Source organism: Sparus aurata, chromosome 15, assembly GCF_900880675.1.
Source record: "Sparus aurata chromosome 15, fSpaAur1.1, whole genome shotgun sequence".
Classification (NCBI taxonomy): domain Eukaryota; kingdom Metazoa; phylum Chordata; class Actinopteri; order Spariformes; family Sparidae; genus Sparus; species Sparus aurata.
Window position 1 is genome coordinate 29,545,089 of NC_044201.1, and position 15,491 is coordinate 29,560,579.

A 15,491-nucleotide genomic window follows, 5' to 3' on the forward strand; every position below is an offset into this window, starting at 1 on the left:
TGATGCTTATGAATTGACATGTCCGAAACAAACAACATAAATAAAAATAAATAAATAAATAAATAAAGTAACTAAAGAAATAGTGTAATAGGTGATTTATTACTCTACACGCACGGAACACAGCCGTGAATAAGCTGCTTTTTCTTTTCCACGTTTGTTCCACAGCTTTTCCCCTTTCAAGGAAACGAGTTTAGGAAAAGACATAGCAGCATTTTTTTTTTATTTTTACCTATTTGATTGAAGCCTTGGTAGAAAAAAATAAAATAAATACACCCCACTCTGTGACCTCAGATGCACCCACCCGTCCACATACCTCCTCAACACACACACACACACACACACAACCACCACCCACTTCACAAAGTCCAAGACATTTTATGTGAAACCGCTGCAGTAAGAAATGTCGTGTGACATCAGAGGCTGACATCAATGAGATTTAATGAAAAACAGTTAAGCTGCATTGCATACTTCCTGTGAATCCCCTCAATGCCTGTGGCAGCCAAACTGAATCCAGCTTGGGAATGGTGGACCCTGCCACCAGAAATGAGAACTGTACTGTACAAAGCATTTATTGCCCCTCTGCATCGGCTCCCTGCAGCTTTGACATTTTACATGGAAATAAATCTTGTTCCTGAGATAATATCATTGTGTTTAATGCTCGAGCCCGAGGAATGATCACTGTCTGTGGCCGAGGATGACAGAAATGGACCTCACTGTTTGTTTAATGGAAATAAAGCTCTGTGTACATATTAGTCTTAATTTTGTATTATTATTTGATTTTTAAAACTATTCCCTGAACATTGAGAGTCAAATTCCCCGTTTGTGTTCACATACTGATCCTGATGTTAAATCTAGGCTGCCGCTTTATGTTTTATTCATTATCAAGAGATTCTACTTCTCATCTTTGTTTTTATTATTTAATAAAGCTTGCATATATAGTTCTGTATTGCTGCTCTATTTCTATTCATGGCATCACTGAAATGGAAATGCATTAACCTCAGTCTTTTTAATATCCTGACTGTGGCCCTGACAGAAATGTGAACACATCACATGGCTTTGGCTGGAAAAATACCAACAGAGTGTAAAAAAAATAAAATAATAATAATAAAAAAATAAAAAATAAAACAGACATTAGAAGCTTCAAAATGCACATTTCCATTTCTCATGTATTCTTGTCCAGCTACACACACACAGCCCGCAGGCTCACGTTTTTATAAATAGGCCCTGGATAATACTCACGGCATATGCATGTGTTTCACCTTGACGGATGACTGCTGCGGGTTATGTGCAGTTCCAGGCGCCTCCACTGCGCTTCGGAGCATTTCCTGCATGACTCTTTCTGCAGCAGCAGCAGCAGGGAGGGATATGCTGTATCATCCAGGCGGCCGGCACACGCTCTGTCCTTCACTCGGAATCGTGCAGCTCCATCATGGCGCTCAACATCCCCGGCGTGTCCGTTATGATGCTCTTCTACCTGCTGGTCCTCGGGATCGGCATCTGGGCTTCCATCAAGTCCAAGAAGGAAGCCAAGAAGGGCCAGGGGGATAAAACGGAGATGGCGCTGCTGGGCAACCGGGGCATCAACCTGGTTGTCGGCATCTTCACCATGACAGGCGAGTAAATGCGGTAAAGGAACCGGCGACAACATGGAGTCATCTTTCTCTCTAATTGTTTTCTGGATGGATCCTCTGCGTGTGAGACCTCTCCGCCGCAAGATCTGCTCCGTTTTCAGCGGGTCGTGCGTCCGTACCAGGAATTTAATTATGTAACGTTGAAAAGATCGATTTGTCCTCTCGAGCCAGACAGTCATGTCGTCTATTTGTTGGGGGAAGAAAAAATAATAATAATAAAAAAAAAAAAAGTCTGACATGATTAATGAAACGGTGCACCTGCCTCCGTCGCAGTTTCACCATTTTAAAACCGCGACGCACGAGTAGAATGAATCCCGACGTGCGTAATTACAATTTTCAGGCTGCTAGAAGACAGCAGGCGGACATTTCTATTTATAATTGCCTAATAATATCTGATTATGAAACAAGAGGCAGGACATGAAATTATTTTACAAATGGGGACAAAAAACGGCGGTTTGGAAGAGGAACCAGGACAAAAGAGGAAGCTATTATTGTGGTTGAAAATTAAGCTGAGTCAATATAAAATATGGCAGGAAATGGGTCAGTGAGAGGATATTTTCATCTCCACCTTATGTCCACTTATTTCATATTTCATACTAATGGCTCTGCACCCGGATCACTTGTCACTGGTCACATGGTGAGACACTCAGGAGGGGGATGTTTTTTAAAGTAATGACTCATTAAATTTACAGTAAACTCCTCAATTAAATTTTTAATAAGGCTGCCCGCGTCCTCGGGTTACACGCATGTGCAAGTTTGGCACGAGCCGCCGCTAACCTTGCTGCTACTGTCCTCTCTCTGTGTGTGTGTGTGTGTGTGTGTCAATCTGTGCATTTGTGTGTGTGTGATACAGCCACATGGGTTGGAGGTGGATTCATCGTGGGCACGGCAGAGGCGGTGTACAACCCGTCGATGGGACTGATCTGGGCCGTGATGCCCATCGCAGCAACCATGTGCTTCATCATCGGTAAGACTTCCTGTCACAGTGAAGCCGGTAGAGCCGCGGCGCTTCAGGGTCACAGGTTTCACTTTCACGGGGCTCACATCATCATCATCGACCTGCCAGGATCACATGCGTGAAAGAGAAAGTGTGCAGTGACGACAGCAGTGGCCCCTTGAGGCTGCAATGCTCATTACGCAGCACACTGGCTGTACAAACAATGGACAGAAATCTTTGTTATTCTTAGATCCTGATCTCTAGCGGGGCAAAAGTCCGAGCTGAGGGTAGACTGTCCTTATTAGGCAGCATCTCCCATTGGTTCAAGTAATTAAAACGACCTATTTTTATGTTTTCCCTGCGCTTCTGTGGACAACGTCCTCTCTCAGAAGCAAAGGCAGAGGCACAGCTCAAGTCAAGACCGCTTAACTCGAGTCAGAGACGATCCAAATCCTCGCAGTTTTCATCTCGAGGCCAAAAAAAGACGCCAGCACCCGCTGAATATTCCTCACACTGTTGTCTCGCTGCTGTTCTCTGTAAGAGTCCTTTGGATAGAGAACACTGCAGTGTGAGAGGAGCAGAACACTTTTGTTTAAATGTTAGATCACTCGCCAGAAATAACGACCGTCACTCTGAGAAAGATCCAAGCATTATTTCACATTTTCGTGCATTAAACTTCATACGTCTAAATGAGCGTGCTTGCTCGTTACACGGCAAAGACACAATAACAAACAAACGCGTTACATGAACGTGTTAATTTTCAAAGTATTTTGCGTCTCCATGGGGAACTCACTGCGAGCAGCCTGCACCCCTCAGCGAGAATGACAAGTCTGTGATTACAGAGAAAAATATCTCCATCACCAGAATACACGTTGTTCATGTCTTTATGTTGCAACGGAACGTTTCCTGAGCTCAAATCTTTTTGTTTTATGTGTTTTCGGTCTGGTTGGGGTGAGAAACAGATCTTGTTTTGCTTCTGTCGCCACACAACCGGTCGCAACGACACATGTCGGCAGTTAATGTTTCTACAAACACGTCATAATCGCTATAATCACGTTAAATGCTGATAGACACCTTCTCAAATAAGGAAGTGGACGCTGTCAACAAGGCAGACACAGCTGGTCATATTTCCCGCCATTTTTGCGGCAACATTTTTTTCACAGGAAGTCAGAACATCTCCTCCATCCCTGCCCGCTGAGAGGTGTTTTCAGCTAAATCAGGACTTTTTAACTAACCCTAACCAAGTGTTATGTCGAAACCTTAGAAGAGCATAAACTCAGTGTTACGACAAGAAATAAATCTAGAATTCAACCTGAACAAACACGCTGTAAAGTTGCAACATAAAGAAACGTTCAGCTTCAGGTTATTAGCAGCTCTGCAGGAACGTACGTAGTCTTTATTCTGACAACTGGGTCACATCTCCAGCCACAAACACATCTGGAGACGTTCCCATGTCTCATTAAAAACATCCGCTTTTAGGAGAGCAGGTCTCCAGAACATTTTCCATTGGTTTCACGCCTCCAGACGACGAAACAAGCTGACCAAACTGCCGTATTTGACAAGTTTGGAGTCAGAACGTGTTATTGTTTTTAGTTCCTTACAAAAAACACTCATATGAGTCATTTTAATGCTCAAATCAGGTCATTCAGTAGGAACTGACAACCATTTTGCTACCTAAATCTAAAAGGGTTTGTTATGGCTGCGAGTGAAAAATATTTTCAATATCAATTAATCTACCGATTTTCTCCACAAGTAATTGCTTCATCATTCAGTTTATTAAAGAAAGATTATAATCGAGTCTTTAAATAGCTTCTTTTGTCCAACCAACAGTCCAGAACCCCCCAAATTCTTAATTCACTCTCATAAATGACAAAGAAAAGCAGAAAATGTAATCTTAAATTTTAATCAGATATCAAAATATCTGGTGATTAGTTTTCTCTGGATCCAGTAATAGATTAATAAACTGATTCTGGCAGCTGTGGTTTTTTATCAGCCGTGCTGTGACAGATTTAGGACACCTCAGACTCAGCTTGTCAGGCTCAGTTCTGCACTGTCAGAGTGGCTGGATTGATCTTAGACGTAAAAGAAAGCACGAGTCCGACACTTCTTTGGTCTTTAATCTATAAATACGCTCTTCGGGCTTGATTTGTGTTCATTAATTGATTACTAAACATTGTTATCTCTGTATTTAACTGTAAGTCTGAACCACACCGTCATGTCTTAATGTATGCGGCGCGGCTCCTCACTGAGTCTGTGGAAGTGGAATCCCTCCGTCTGGAAACTGTTGAAAGGCCTCCTGGGAAACGTAGGAAATTGCTCGCTAAAGTGTTTTTCCCAGAACTGAAATTACAGCATTTCATCATCATTTAACTCCTGAGATGCATCACAGACAGTTGAAGTGTTCCTGAGAGAGAATGTTAACAAGCACTTCAGGATGGATTTTTTTTTTTTTTACCTTGAATTTGAAAACGATCATTTTTTTCTGATGTCTTTTGATGAATGGAAACTCAAATTGTGGAACCTCAACTCCCCCTATGTCTGGAGATTAGCAGAGAAAAACAACATTCCTCTTCCGCATGAACATCACGTGAGAAAAGACTTATCCTCTTAAACCCAGATGAATGTAGACTGACATTACACCGTGACGTTTTTTTTTTTTTCCTCTCCCTCTCTGTGATTGCATAATCAGTCGCCGGGGTTTTATAGAGAAAGTGCTTCATGGGGGAGTTGTCTTTTGGTGGTTTATGAAACAAAACATTCACATTAAGGGATAAAAGTAGAAGCACTGTTTCACAAAGCAGATCACATGTAATTACTGAGTGTGTTTATGGTTTAGGCTGCGTTCCCTCGATGTGGAGCACGAGACGAGATGCATCAGCAGATGAGTGGTTTACCACTTCTGTTTAATGGTTTCCAGTGGAAATTCCAAAATGTTTGTCTGCCTCTGAAGCCACAAAAAAAGGAATTAAAGCAGAACAGTAGGGGTTTTTAAACAAAAAGTTCAATTCAACGGTTGACTGAAAGTTAGAAATCTAGTTTGCAAAACACATGAATACCAAATTCTGATATAAAAACACTGACCATAACACATGTTTCTACATTGAACTGTCTGAGCCAATGAATCTAAATCTTTCTCTCTCCATGTTCTTTCTTTGAGGTGGCCTCTTCTTCGCCGAGCCGATGCGAAACAATAAATACGTGACCATGATGGATCCTTTCCAGCACAAGTATGGAAAAGCAGCGACGGCCGCTCTTTCGCTGGCTTCGCTCGTATCAGAGATTATGTGGGTGACAGGAACACTCATAGGATTAGGTAAGAATGTTTCTGTATGTGGGCGTGATGCATTCGATACTTGTGTGTTGACCCTGGCAGCGGAGCAGCTGTTGATCGCAGCTCTTTGCCGAGGTGTTGAGTGAAACACAAGCCTTTGTCTAATTGTACGGCCGGTTCTGAAATAACTCCATCAAGGAAACAAGACCTTAAATCACACCGGTAACCACAGGAGTGATGGCCGTGAGACAGTAATGTGGCGGTAGATTAACAGACTGCCTTATTACTGACTGATCAGTGAAGTGATGTGAAAATAGTTCACTTATTATTAAATAAGATACAATCATTGTTGGTCTTCCTGTATCCTCGACCAGTCACTGTCCATAACTGATAAACTGAACAACCTTCCTTCTTTGAATATTTGAGCATCTTTGTGAAAGCTGCTTCATCCTCAGGCTGGCTAACTGATCAACTATTAGATTCAAATTGATCATTTGAATGATCTGATATCAGTTCAGAAAGTCCCACTGTCGATCTTTTCTCCACCGTTTCTTGTGCATGCAAGCCAGGCTCCAAAATTAACACCTTTCGGTGCAGAAGTCTCTGACGACTTTCTGCTTCACTGATGGTTCGTGTCAAAACAGTCATGTGGTTGAAAACTTTGCTGAGCCTCTGTCGCATCATGGTGCCACTCACAGGCTGAGTGTCTGTGTCAGAGTTCACACACGGCACCGAAACAGGAACTTGATCATAAACTCGTGAACTCAGAAATTTACACTTAATGGCCAGAAAGGTTGTTTAAAAACTGGAAAGTTTCAGAGCGGGGTGATAAGGCCTTAAGATAATATTTGCATCCTGCATCCTCCCTATTGTTGAGGTCTCAAGGTTGGCAAGTCTGCTCATGACATATAGCGATAAAACCCTCGACCATATATAGTCTCCTGTCACGATAAGGTTACACTGTTGATCTACTTCCCTGACCTTGAAAGATGCCTTCATTCTTTCTTCTTTTTTTTCTCTTTCACTTCAGCATTTTTAATAATTAGACTCAAAAATCCCAAAGATATCTCATCTATTAGTTCATAGACAGATTTTATTCCCAAAATCTAAATTACAACTTGCTTTGATTCTCAGCTTTTAACATTAAAAGTTGTTATAAGGCTTTAGAAGAACGCTGCAACGCATCCAAAAATATTTTGTGGATTAAGAAACATCCCGACTCTTCATCAGCATGAGGGTGTTTAGACAGTGACTGCATTTTCATTTTTTGGTGAACTTATCCTTGTAAGTTCCGCTTGTGCCGCTTCCAATAAACCAGGCTGATACTAGCTCATCGTAGTTACGGCCTAACGTAGAAGCAGTCAGTTTCAGGCACATTTATTCTTCAACTCAGCCCTCCGACATTCACACAAAAGTAAAAACATCATTATCAATGTCGAAATGGTGGCCGCAAACTTATTAATCACCCCTCATATATAGAAGTTAAAACATAAGTTTAGATGGCTGTAAAAATGTAGCGTTGGTATTCTGGTTGTAACGACATGGCTGTGATGGTGAACACATGGTGTTGGTGGTTTCACATCATCACAAGTGTAAATCGCTCGTGTGTATGCATTTATTTAGGTGTCACTATGAGTGTGATCCTGGATCTGTCCTACACCGTCAGCATCTGGATCTCTGCTGCCGTGGCCATCACCTACACCCTGCTGGGAGGTCTCTACTCTGTGGCTTACACGGACATCATACAGCTCATCCTCATTTTCATCAGCCTGGTGAGTCACTGCTTTTTTCCCCCGGCTGTCCTAGAGGGCATGATTAAAAAAAGATAAAAAGAAACATTACAGAAATAGTTCGACATTTTAGGACATACGCTCATTTGCCTCTTTTCTGAGAATTGGGTGAAAATACTGCTGCTGCTCTCATGTCTGTGTGTTAAACACAGAGCTCGAGTCTGGAGGTGTTCAGACAAGCTTAGCATGACTGGGAGCAGGGAAACAGCTACCCTGGCTCCGTCCAAAGGTCAAAAACCGGCCTTCCAACACCTCTGAAACTGACTAATTAGCATGTTGTGTTGTGTGTGTTTAAACAGAAGAGCTAAAACAATTTGAGGTCACAGAGGCTGGAACTATTTCATGGGGAACAACAGTTTATCCACCTGGTCGGTACATCTGTGCCTCATGGTGACAAATTCACTGCAGTCAGCTGTTCGCCAAAAAATAGTCACAGCACACGACCTCCCGTCAAACTGCAGGTTGTCACGTTTCTATTTGTGTCCAGAAGAAGTGTTAATTTGTGAGCTTTTGAAGTGCTGGTTGTATTTTTGAATCGCTGTTTCCATCTGCTGTCATTCTTTACTGCTCGGCTCTATCTTTAAAGGCTCCACAGTACTCGCCTACATTTTTGAACGGCTCTGGTTCCAGAAGTGAATTCTGCCCTTCATTCAATCAGCTGATGTTTCATGAAATCCTTATTTAAAGAGCTGTAGGCCTGGACCCAAGCCAATCAATTATGAGATGAATCGTGACCATAAAACATTTGATCCGGATTAAAAAACAATTTGGGAAAAACAGAAAAAGGGTGTACATAATTGTTTATAGCTTTGAATGACTACTCATCCCATAAATTCCTTTCCAGTGACTTTCAACTCACAAACACTAGGACATGGCCTGACTTTTAGAAGTTTAACCCCTGTGGAAAGTTTCTCCCATCTCTAGGAAAAGAAAAGAAAAACAGGGAAATCATTGCCGCTCGTGCAGTAAAACCTCGTTTCCACACGGAAGAAAGGCATTTGTTTACAGACGGAAAAATGCCACAGCTAACAAGGAAAGGAAGCTAATTAGCTCCACCAAGGAGGTTGTGTCTTCGCCCATGTCCGTTTGTTGGTCGGTTGGTTTGTCAGCAGGATTTCCACAGAATGTGGACGGAGGATGAGTCTCTACGCAGAATAGACCCTGTTAACTTCTGGTGTGGATCCAGATGAAAGAAACCGGGAATCTCTCTCTCACTTTCTTTAACGTTGGCATATTTTGGTTAATTTCTCAGGATTTTGTGTATGACAGCAGCTGGTATCTATGAGTGAGTTTGTGAAAATTCTAGCAGGTTAAATTGTGTTTTATTTGAAATGTGATTTAAAGTGGACTGTGAGGCCTTGGTGGAGATAAAGTTAGATATTGAGATAAAGTTACGTGGCGACAAATAAGTGAATAGATCGGCGCCGCAGGTGTTCGACCAAATATTTAGAAAAAGAAACCTATAAATAGAACTGTGACTTATATTATATATTTAGACCGAAAAACAATGGAAGGAGGAAATGAAAGTGTACATCTACAGGAGCATATACCATCGTTTCATAATTTCAGCTCGTGCTCAGTCTATCTTGGATATTTATGCTTAATAATCAACACCCTCGATTTAGAAAACGTATCAGATTTCACTTCTAGAACCTCTCTGTTGAGCACGAATGCAAAGTTGAAGTCGTACACAATGAAACACACCCAGTACGCTCAGAAGTTCTGCTGCTACAGCATCGCTTGGGCTGAACTTTGGGAACTGATTAAGCGATGGTCTAACTTTAAAGCACAGATGTGTGAGTAGTATTGTGGTAAAGACATTTAAAAAAACAGCGCATTTCCTAAAATGTTCTACTATTCTCTTAAAGATTAAAATAAGCAGCCTTCATTACATTTCATGTAAAGGTTTACATTCTGTGCTGTAAACTAGCTTTGTTCATTTTACCCGATCTTATTTTGGAGCACGACTCTGTCTTGTCCAGCCATTGTGTGCCCTGATGATGTCATCTTTACGTGTCCAGGAAAAAGTCTTAGATGGGTGCGACGGTGGCTCAGTGGTTAGCACTGTCCAGTCCAAACACATGCCAGTCAGGTGAACTGGAAACTGAGGTGTGAATGTGAGTGTGTTCGTCTGTCTCTCTGTGTTAACGCTGAAAAAAAGACTGGCAACCTGTTCAGGTACCCCGCCTCTTGCATGCTGCAAGCTTGGATAGATTCCAATCCCTGTGTCACTGAAAGTAATCACACTAAATAATTATTGAAATCAACTATTTGGATGAATTTAGAGAAAAATAGAATGAATCTGTTGTGTTAAGATGAACTTTAATGGGCACCACTTGTTACCGCTGGGCTTATATGAAGTACCTGCCAGCTCACATGCTCCTTTTGCTGTCAGTTGTAAAGGCTGGTTGTTGGCAGACTGCAGCGTACTGACTGTCACTGCTTTTCCTCAGTGGCTGTGCGTCCCCTTCTCCCTGATAAACCCCGCTGTGACGGACATCACTGAGACGGCCTACAACAACACCTTACAGAGCCCGTGGGTCGGCACTCTGGAGGCGGACAGAGCCTGGAGGTGGATCGATAACTTTCTACTTCTGGTAAGACTGGAAGGCTTCTCGTGAAAATCAATGCACGTTTCAGGTGAAACTTGTTTGAGGTCAAGTTTGTTCTAGGATGCCGACGAGGATGTCCTCTGCATCACTGTTTTATTAAATCATGGGCAGCATATCGAGATTCGGGTTTGGACCGGAGGGGATCCAACACGAGGTTCTAAGTTCTTTTTTTGTAGATTTGATCTGATTAATGGACCTCGATTTCTCTTGTGCAAAGAAGTGGACTGCACTGCATGTGTTCCACAAACATTTATCCTCAGGTCTCATGTTTGCACAGCAGCTGCAATATGAATCCCTCCACTTGAGGAACTTGCTGAGTGGAATGTTTAGCGCTGGCTAATGTTTTCCGTAACTACACTATCTCATAGCTGTTGATGGTCGAGCCCCACTGACCCCGGAGTCAGCTTAGAGGCCCAAATAGTTTCAGTCAACAGAGATACTTGCTAACCTCAGCTAATTGCTCCAGCCAAAGATAGCCTAAGACTGTAGAGAGCAGCAGGACGGGGCTGTGCTGCCCCCTGTAGTTCTGGAGCTTATTTCAAGTTCTGGCCATTTCATACGTCTTATACCTTTTAATCACAATACTGTAAAGAGGACTGGCTAAATCTGTTGAAAAGCCTAGCTGGAGGAGACTGAAGGACTTGAGGTGGAGGTCTTCCTTTTCTGTTTTGAGAGTATTTCCAGAATCCTCAAATAGACTTTTGTTCATCTGGTTCCAAAAGATATTCAATCTGTTGCACAGAGAAAAATACTTTTTTACCATTTTTTAGTCGTGAAACATGAACAAATGATTCTACACAAACAAATCCTAGATAATGTAAATATAAATGACACCTGAAGAGAAAACCGTCAAGACTGGGGATACATTTACAAAAAAAATGTCTTCTTCTGCTGTTATGATACAACATATTCTGATCTGTGTCTTTGTCTTGACTCTCTCTACCCGCTTCTGTCTTTCCTTCGTGTCTCCAAGGGTTTGGGTAACTTAGGTCTTCAGAACTTCCACCAGAGGACGCTGTCAGCCGCCTCCTCTGCGACAGCCAAGATCACCTGCTTCGCCGCTGCGTTCATCGTTCCCACTCTGGGTATCCCTCCCATACTGCTCGGGGCAGTGGCTGCATCAACAAGTATGGTTCAGGAACAGAGAATAAAATCATAACCTCATCTTTCCACTTTTTTACTTTTCACACTGGCTGACATTTTTTACTCTATGGTTTAGATTAGATAAAAGATGGTTTTGAGATTAAACTCCTTTTACTGCCACTTTAGTTTCTTTTTACAGATTCAAAAGGAAAGTGTATCCCAAAATAAAAACATACATATTTCTCCTCTTAGCTGTAGTGCCACAGTATCCATCCATCTAGATTGTGTTGGTTTGAGTTACACAGTTTGAAAGATACTGACTGCTTTCTCTCAAATATCCTGCATCGACTCGTGAACGAGTGGCTCTTGACAGCGAAAAATATATATATAATAATAAAAATAATATAAAAAATAACTTATCTATATTAAATCTCATTGAACCTTGTGCAGTGCAGGACCTGAGATTTTAGAATGACTCTTTGCTGACTGAGTCTGATCTCAATTCTGTCATCAGGATTATATTCAGGAAGTTTAAAGAAAAAGCTTTCAGGGGTTAAAAGATGTAATGAAAAACCACTTAAAAAGTGTCTTTGTCCATTTGTCTCTCTCCACTTTTCTGTCCTCAGACTGGAATATGACTTCTTATGGTTCTCCTTCTCCGCTGGAACGTGGGGAGACGGGACTCGTCCTGCCCATCGTCCTGCAGCACCTCACTCCAACCTACATCTCCATCATCGGTATTGGGGCGGTGGCCGCCGCCGTGATGTCATCCACTGACTCTGCTTTACTCTCTGCGGCGTCCATCTTCACCACCAACATCTACAGGAACATCATGAGGCCACAGGTGAGGAGACAGAGACTCTGACATTTAAGGGCAGCATGTAAGATGTGGCCAGAATTTTAGTTTGAAACCCTCAAACATTATTAACAGTGAAGAAACAACAGTGTTGACTTTATTGCTTTCATTCAATTGGTTTGTTTTCTTGCCTCCAGGCATCAGAGCAGGAGATCCAGTGGGTGATCCGGGTCTCGGTGGTTGTGGTGGGCCTGGCCGGCACGTCTCTCACCTTCCTGGACAACAGCGTCCTGATGATGTGGATGCTTCGATCCGACCTCACCTACACCCTCATGCTGCCACAGCTCGTCTGCGTCCTCTTCTTTAAGATCTCCAACGGTTATGGGGCTGTTCTGGGCTGCGTGACTGGCATGCTGTTGCGATTGTTGTGCGGGGAGCCACTGCTTGGGATACCACCTATAATCAAATTCCCAGGATGCACTCTGGTGGATGGCGTTTACGTCCAGCGCTCCCCAATCAGGACCATCTGCATGCTGTCTGCCTTCGGGTCCATCTTGTTGTTCTCCCACCTGGCGTCTCTACTCTTCAACAGAGGCCTGATTCCTGCGAAATGGGATGTTTTTAATGTGAAATCTCAATACTCGATACAAACACAAGGTGGCGCCGAGGCCGACACCAAGGATGAGAAGGATGAGAAGGATGAGACCTTAAAAGAACAAAACGAGAACAATGATGTGCGTGAACCAATGTTAGAATCAACATGTTAAGTAAGCAATATGATTTTAATTTCATTTTTATACATTTTTCATCAGTGCGGACTGGTTTAAGGACAAATGTATGTAACGTGTAATGACATACTTTTAATAGTACAGTATATTTTCAATTTTTGTATACTTTTATATACAGCATAAATGGAAAAAAAAAGCATCACACCTATGCTCTTTGTTATTATAAGAGCTCGGCATTTTTTTCTGCAATTTTTTGCAGCAGTGATACCTTCAAGTATTTACAGATTATAGACAATAGATACCTGGGCACAAATATGTAACCCCACCCACTCACCGTGAACAGGAATGCAATGCTCACACTTTGTTTTACATGTTTTTGAGAAGAATCTTGCAGGTTAACTGTAACTCTAAAGTGCTGCTGTTGATTTAACTTTAGTTTCTTGTCATGGAGATGCAGGAGGGCTGACGAAGCCCATCTCATAGTCTCACGTGTTAAACACGATGCTACAGTTGTACAACATTTTATAGGAAACCATTAAAGGAAACCTGTGGTGAATGTCTTAGCTATGCAGCTGTCAAACATTTGAAAATTTGATGTGGTTGTACTGCACCCTTGGCATGCGCGGTGCAGTTTTATTGTGTTGGGAGGAAAAAAAAAAATAGTCAAATGTACAATGACACATCAGATCAGACTTGGTGTTTGCAAGAACTCAGATAAAAAAGACTTGGACTGTGATTAGGAGCAACAAAAAGCACTTTCTGCCATCTGGATCGCAGTGGCTGCAGGCTCAGCAAGGTCCCTCTCTCCAGGAGTGTTTCCCAGCTCTCCCTGGCGTTTTCAAGCCATATGAGATATGCGTTCTCTCCAGCATGTTCAGGGTCTGCCCGAAAGGAAGGCGCCCAGGAGGCATCCACATCACATGACCGAACCACCTCAACTGACGCCGGGGAGCAGCGTCTCTAATCCAAGCTCCCTCTGGATGTCCGAGATCCTCACCCTCTCGGAGTCAAGCCACCCTACGGAGGAAATTCAATTCGGAACATTTCCAAAGACAAATATTAACAAAAGTCACTGAATACTGTCTCAGTCGGAGGGGCTCCACTGACCCATCGGGCTCCTTGGCAATGTGCCTTTGAGGCTCATTAGAGAATGCTTTAAAGGTAATTTTATTCATTTGATCCCACATCACCAGGGTTCGAGTTATAATCTGAGCTTTGTGGGGGTCTTTATCTAACATTTGGAGCGGAGATGAAAAAATAAATAACAGCGTTGGTCATAACGTTTGCACTCGATGTTAGAGAGAGAGAGACTTCACGATGTAGCAGCCTCTGCCACATCCTGCTCCTCTTCTGAAGGAGCATGATGGTCCCAAACTGGGGTAGCAAACTGCCGTTCTTTTGTAAAAACCTGTTTCTTTTAGCCTATTTGTATCATAAATAATAGTCATTATACTGAAAAGTGCATTATTTGTGAGTAAAAGAATGATTGCATGATTTAACTGCTTTCATCGGAGCTCAGTCTCCTGCTGACAGCCGCTCGTCTCCCACTGGCTCCCACATAACTCGAACCCTGACATCTCTTTCTTTTTCTTTTTTTTGTCCTTATTTTGTTGCCTACTTCCAGCAATCCAAAACAATGTCTGTTAACATTAAAGTAATGTAAATCTTGAAACCAAGGCACGAGCACTGCTGACATACAGCACCAAAACTGAATGATAACAGAGAAAAACCAATGAGGCCAACTGATTGATATGATGATGTATGCAAAGCCGATTAGAAGGAACGACCGGGGCTGAACTTTTTAATATAATCAGTTAATTTGAAATAAAACTCCTGTATTTGCCATGACTATTCTTTTCTTTACACATGCATACTATTGGTTGATTGCCATAACGTGTTATTTCAGGATGTGGTCAGTGTTATCCACTTGAAATACAACACACACACATATAATGAGATACATCTGTTTTATTGTTTCAAACACTTTAAACTAAATGGCTGAGAGAAGACTCTAAAGTGCCTTCTTGATTTAACACTCTGTATGAATGCAAAGCACCATCAACCCAAATGACTTCAATATGAAAAGGGAAGTCCTGGTTTTTATCTACCTTCGATACTATTCCAAGGTCCAAGAATAACATGAGGATAAATGTCAAGAAACATCTTCCTACACCAGTCGGGGGAGGAAGCCAGAGCCTCCCACTTCTCTCCTGTAAGGGCTCATGTTCCGACTCTGATCAATGCCGTCCTCGGAGGTCGGCCTCTCCCAAATCCCTACAATAGAGATGGAGGAGGATGAGTAAAATATTGATCATGAATAAAAATATAAAGATAAGTCTTACGATAACAAATACCAGGATCTCCCTTTAAAGAGACCCTCTCTTCTCTCTGAGTAATTAAAACATTTAATTATGTGATGATGGACACATTTAGGTTTTATTCTGAATGGACACGTATCCCAAAAAAAGTACTGGAATGAACCCCTTTACTTGTCTAAGTCCACATGACTAAACTGGACTCACATGTGTCCCGCGAGCTTACGGTGACACACAAAAATAACCAGCCTCCGCTTGATAATTCAACGTGGGACCGTGTGGCATGCCGACGCTGTGACAGATGTCCGGACCGTCCTCTGATGTCCGC

At 42.3% G+C, this 15,491-nt stretch overlaps 1 protein-coding gene across 1 annotated transcript; it reads left to right on the forward strand.

The window, feature by feature from the left end:
- Positions 1-1,237: 1,237 nt before the first annotated feature.
- LOC115596614 (high-affinity choline transporter 1-like) lies at positions 1,238-14,696 on the forward strand. The gene is made up of 8 exons (XM_030441843.1): positions 1,238-1,613; positions 2,485-2,598; positions 5,726-5,881; positions 7,463-7,611; positions 10,083-10,226; positions 11,215-11,368; positions 11,951-12,168; positions 12,318-14,696. The coding sequence occupies exons 1-8, from the start codon at positions 1,430-1,432 to the stop codon at positions 12,885-12,887; spliced, it is 1,689 nt and encodes a 562-aa protein (XP_030297703.1). The 5' UTR covers positions 1,238-1,429; the 3' UTR covers positions 12,888-14,696.
- The last annotated feature ends 795 nt before the right edge of the window (positions 14,697-15,491 follow it).

Excerpts from the sequence above, each read along its gene's own strand:
- LOC115596614 (XM_030441843.1), top strand. The coding sequence starts at position 1,430 with ATGGCGCTCAACATCCCCGGCGTGTCCGTTATGATGCTCTTCTACCTG. Across the intron at positions 10,227-11,214 it reads TCGATAACTTTCTACTTCTG|GGTTTGGGTAACTTAGGTCT; the intron begins GTAAGACTGGAA and ends CGTGTCTCCAAG. Across the intron at positions 12,169-12,317 it reads GGAACATCATGAGGCCACAG|GCATCAGAGCAGGAGATCCA; the intron begins GTGAGGAGACAG and ends TCTTGCCTCCAG.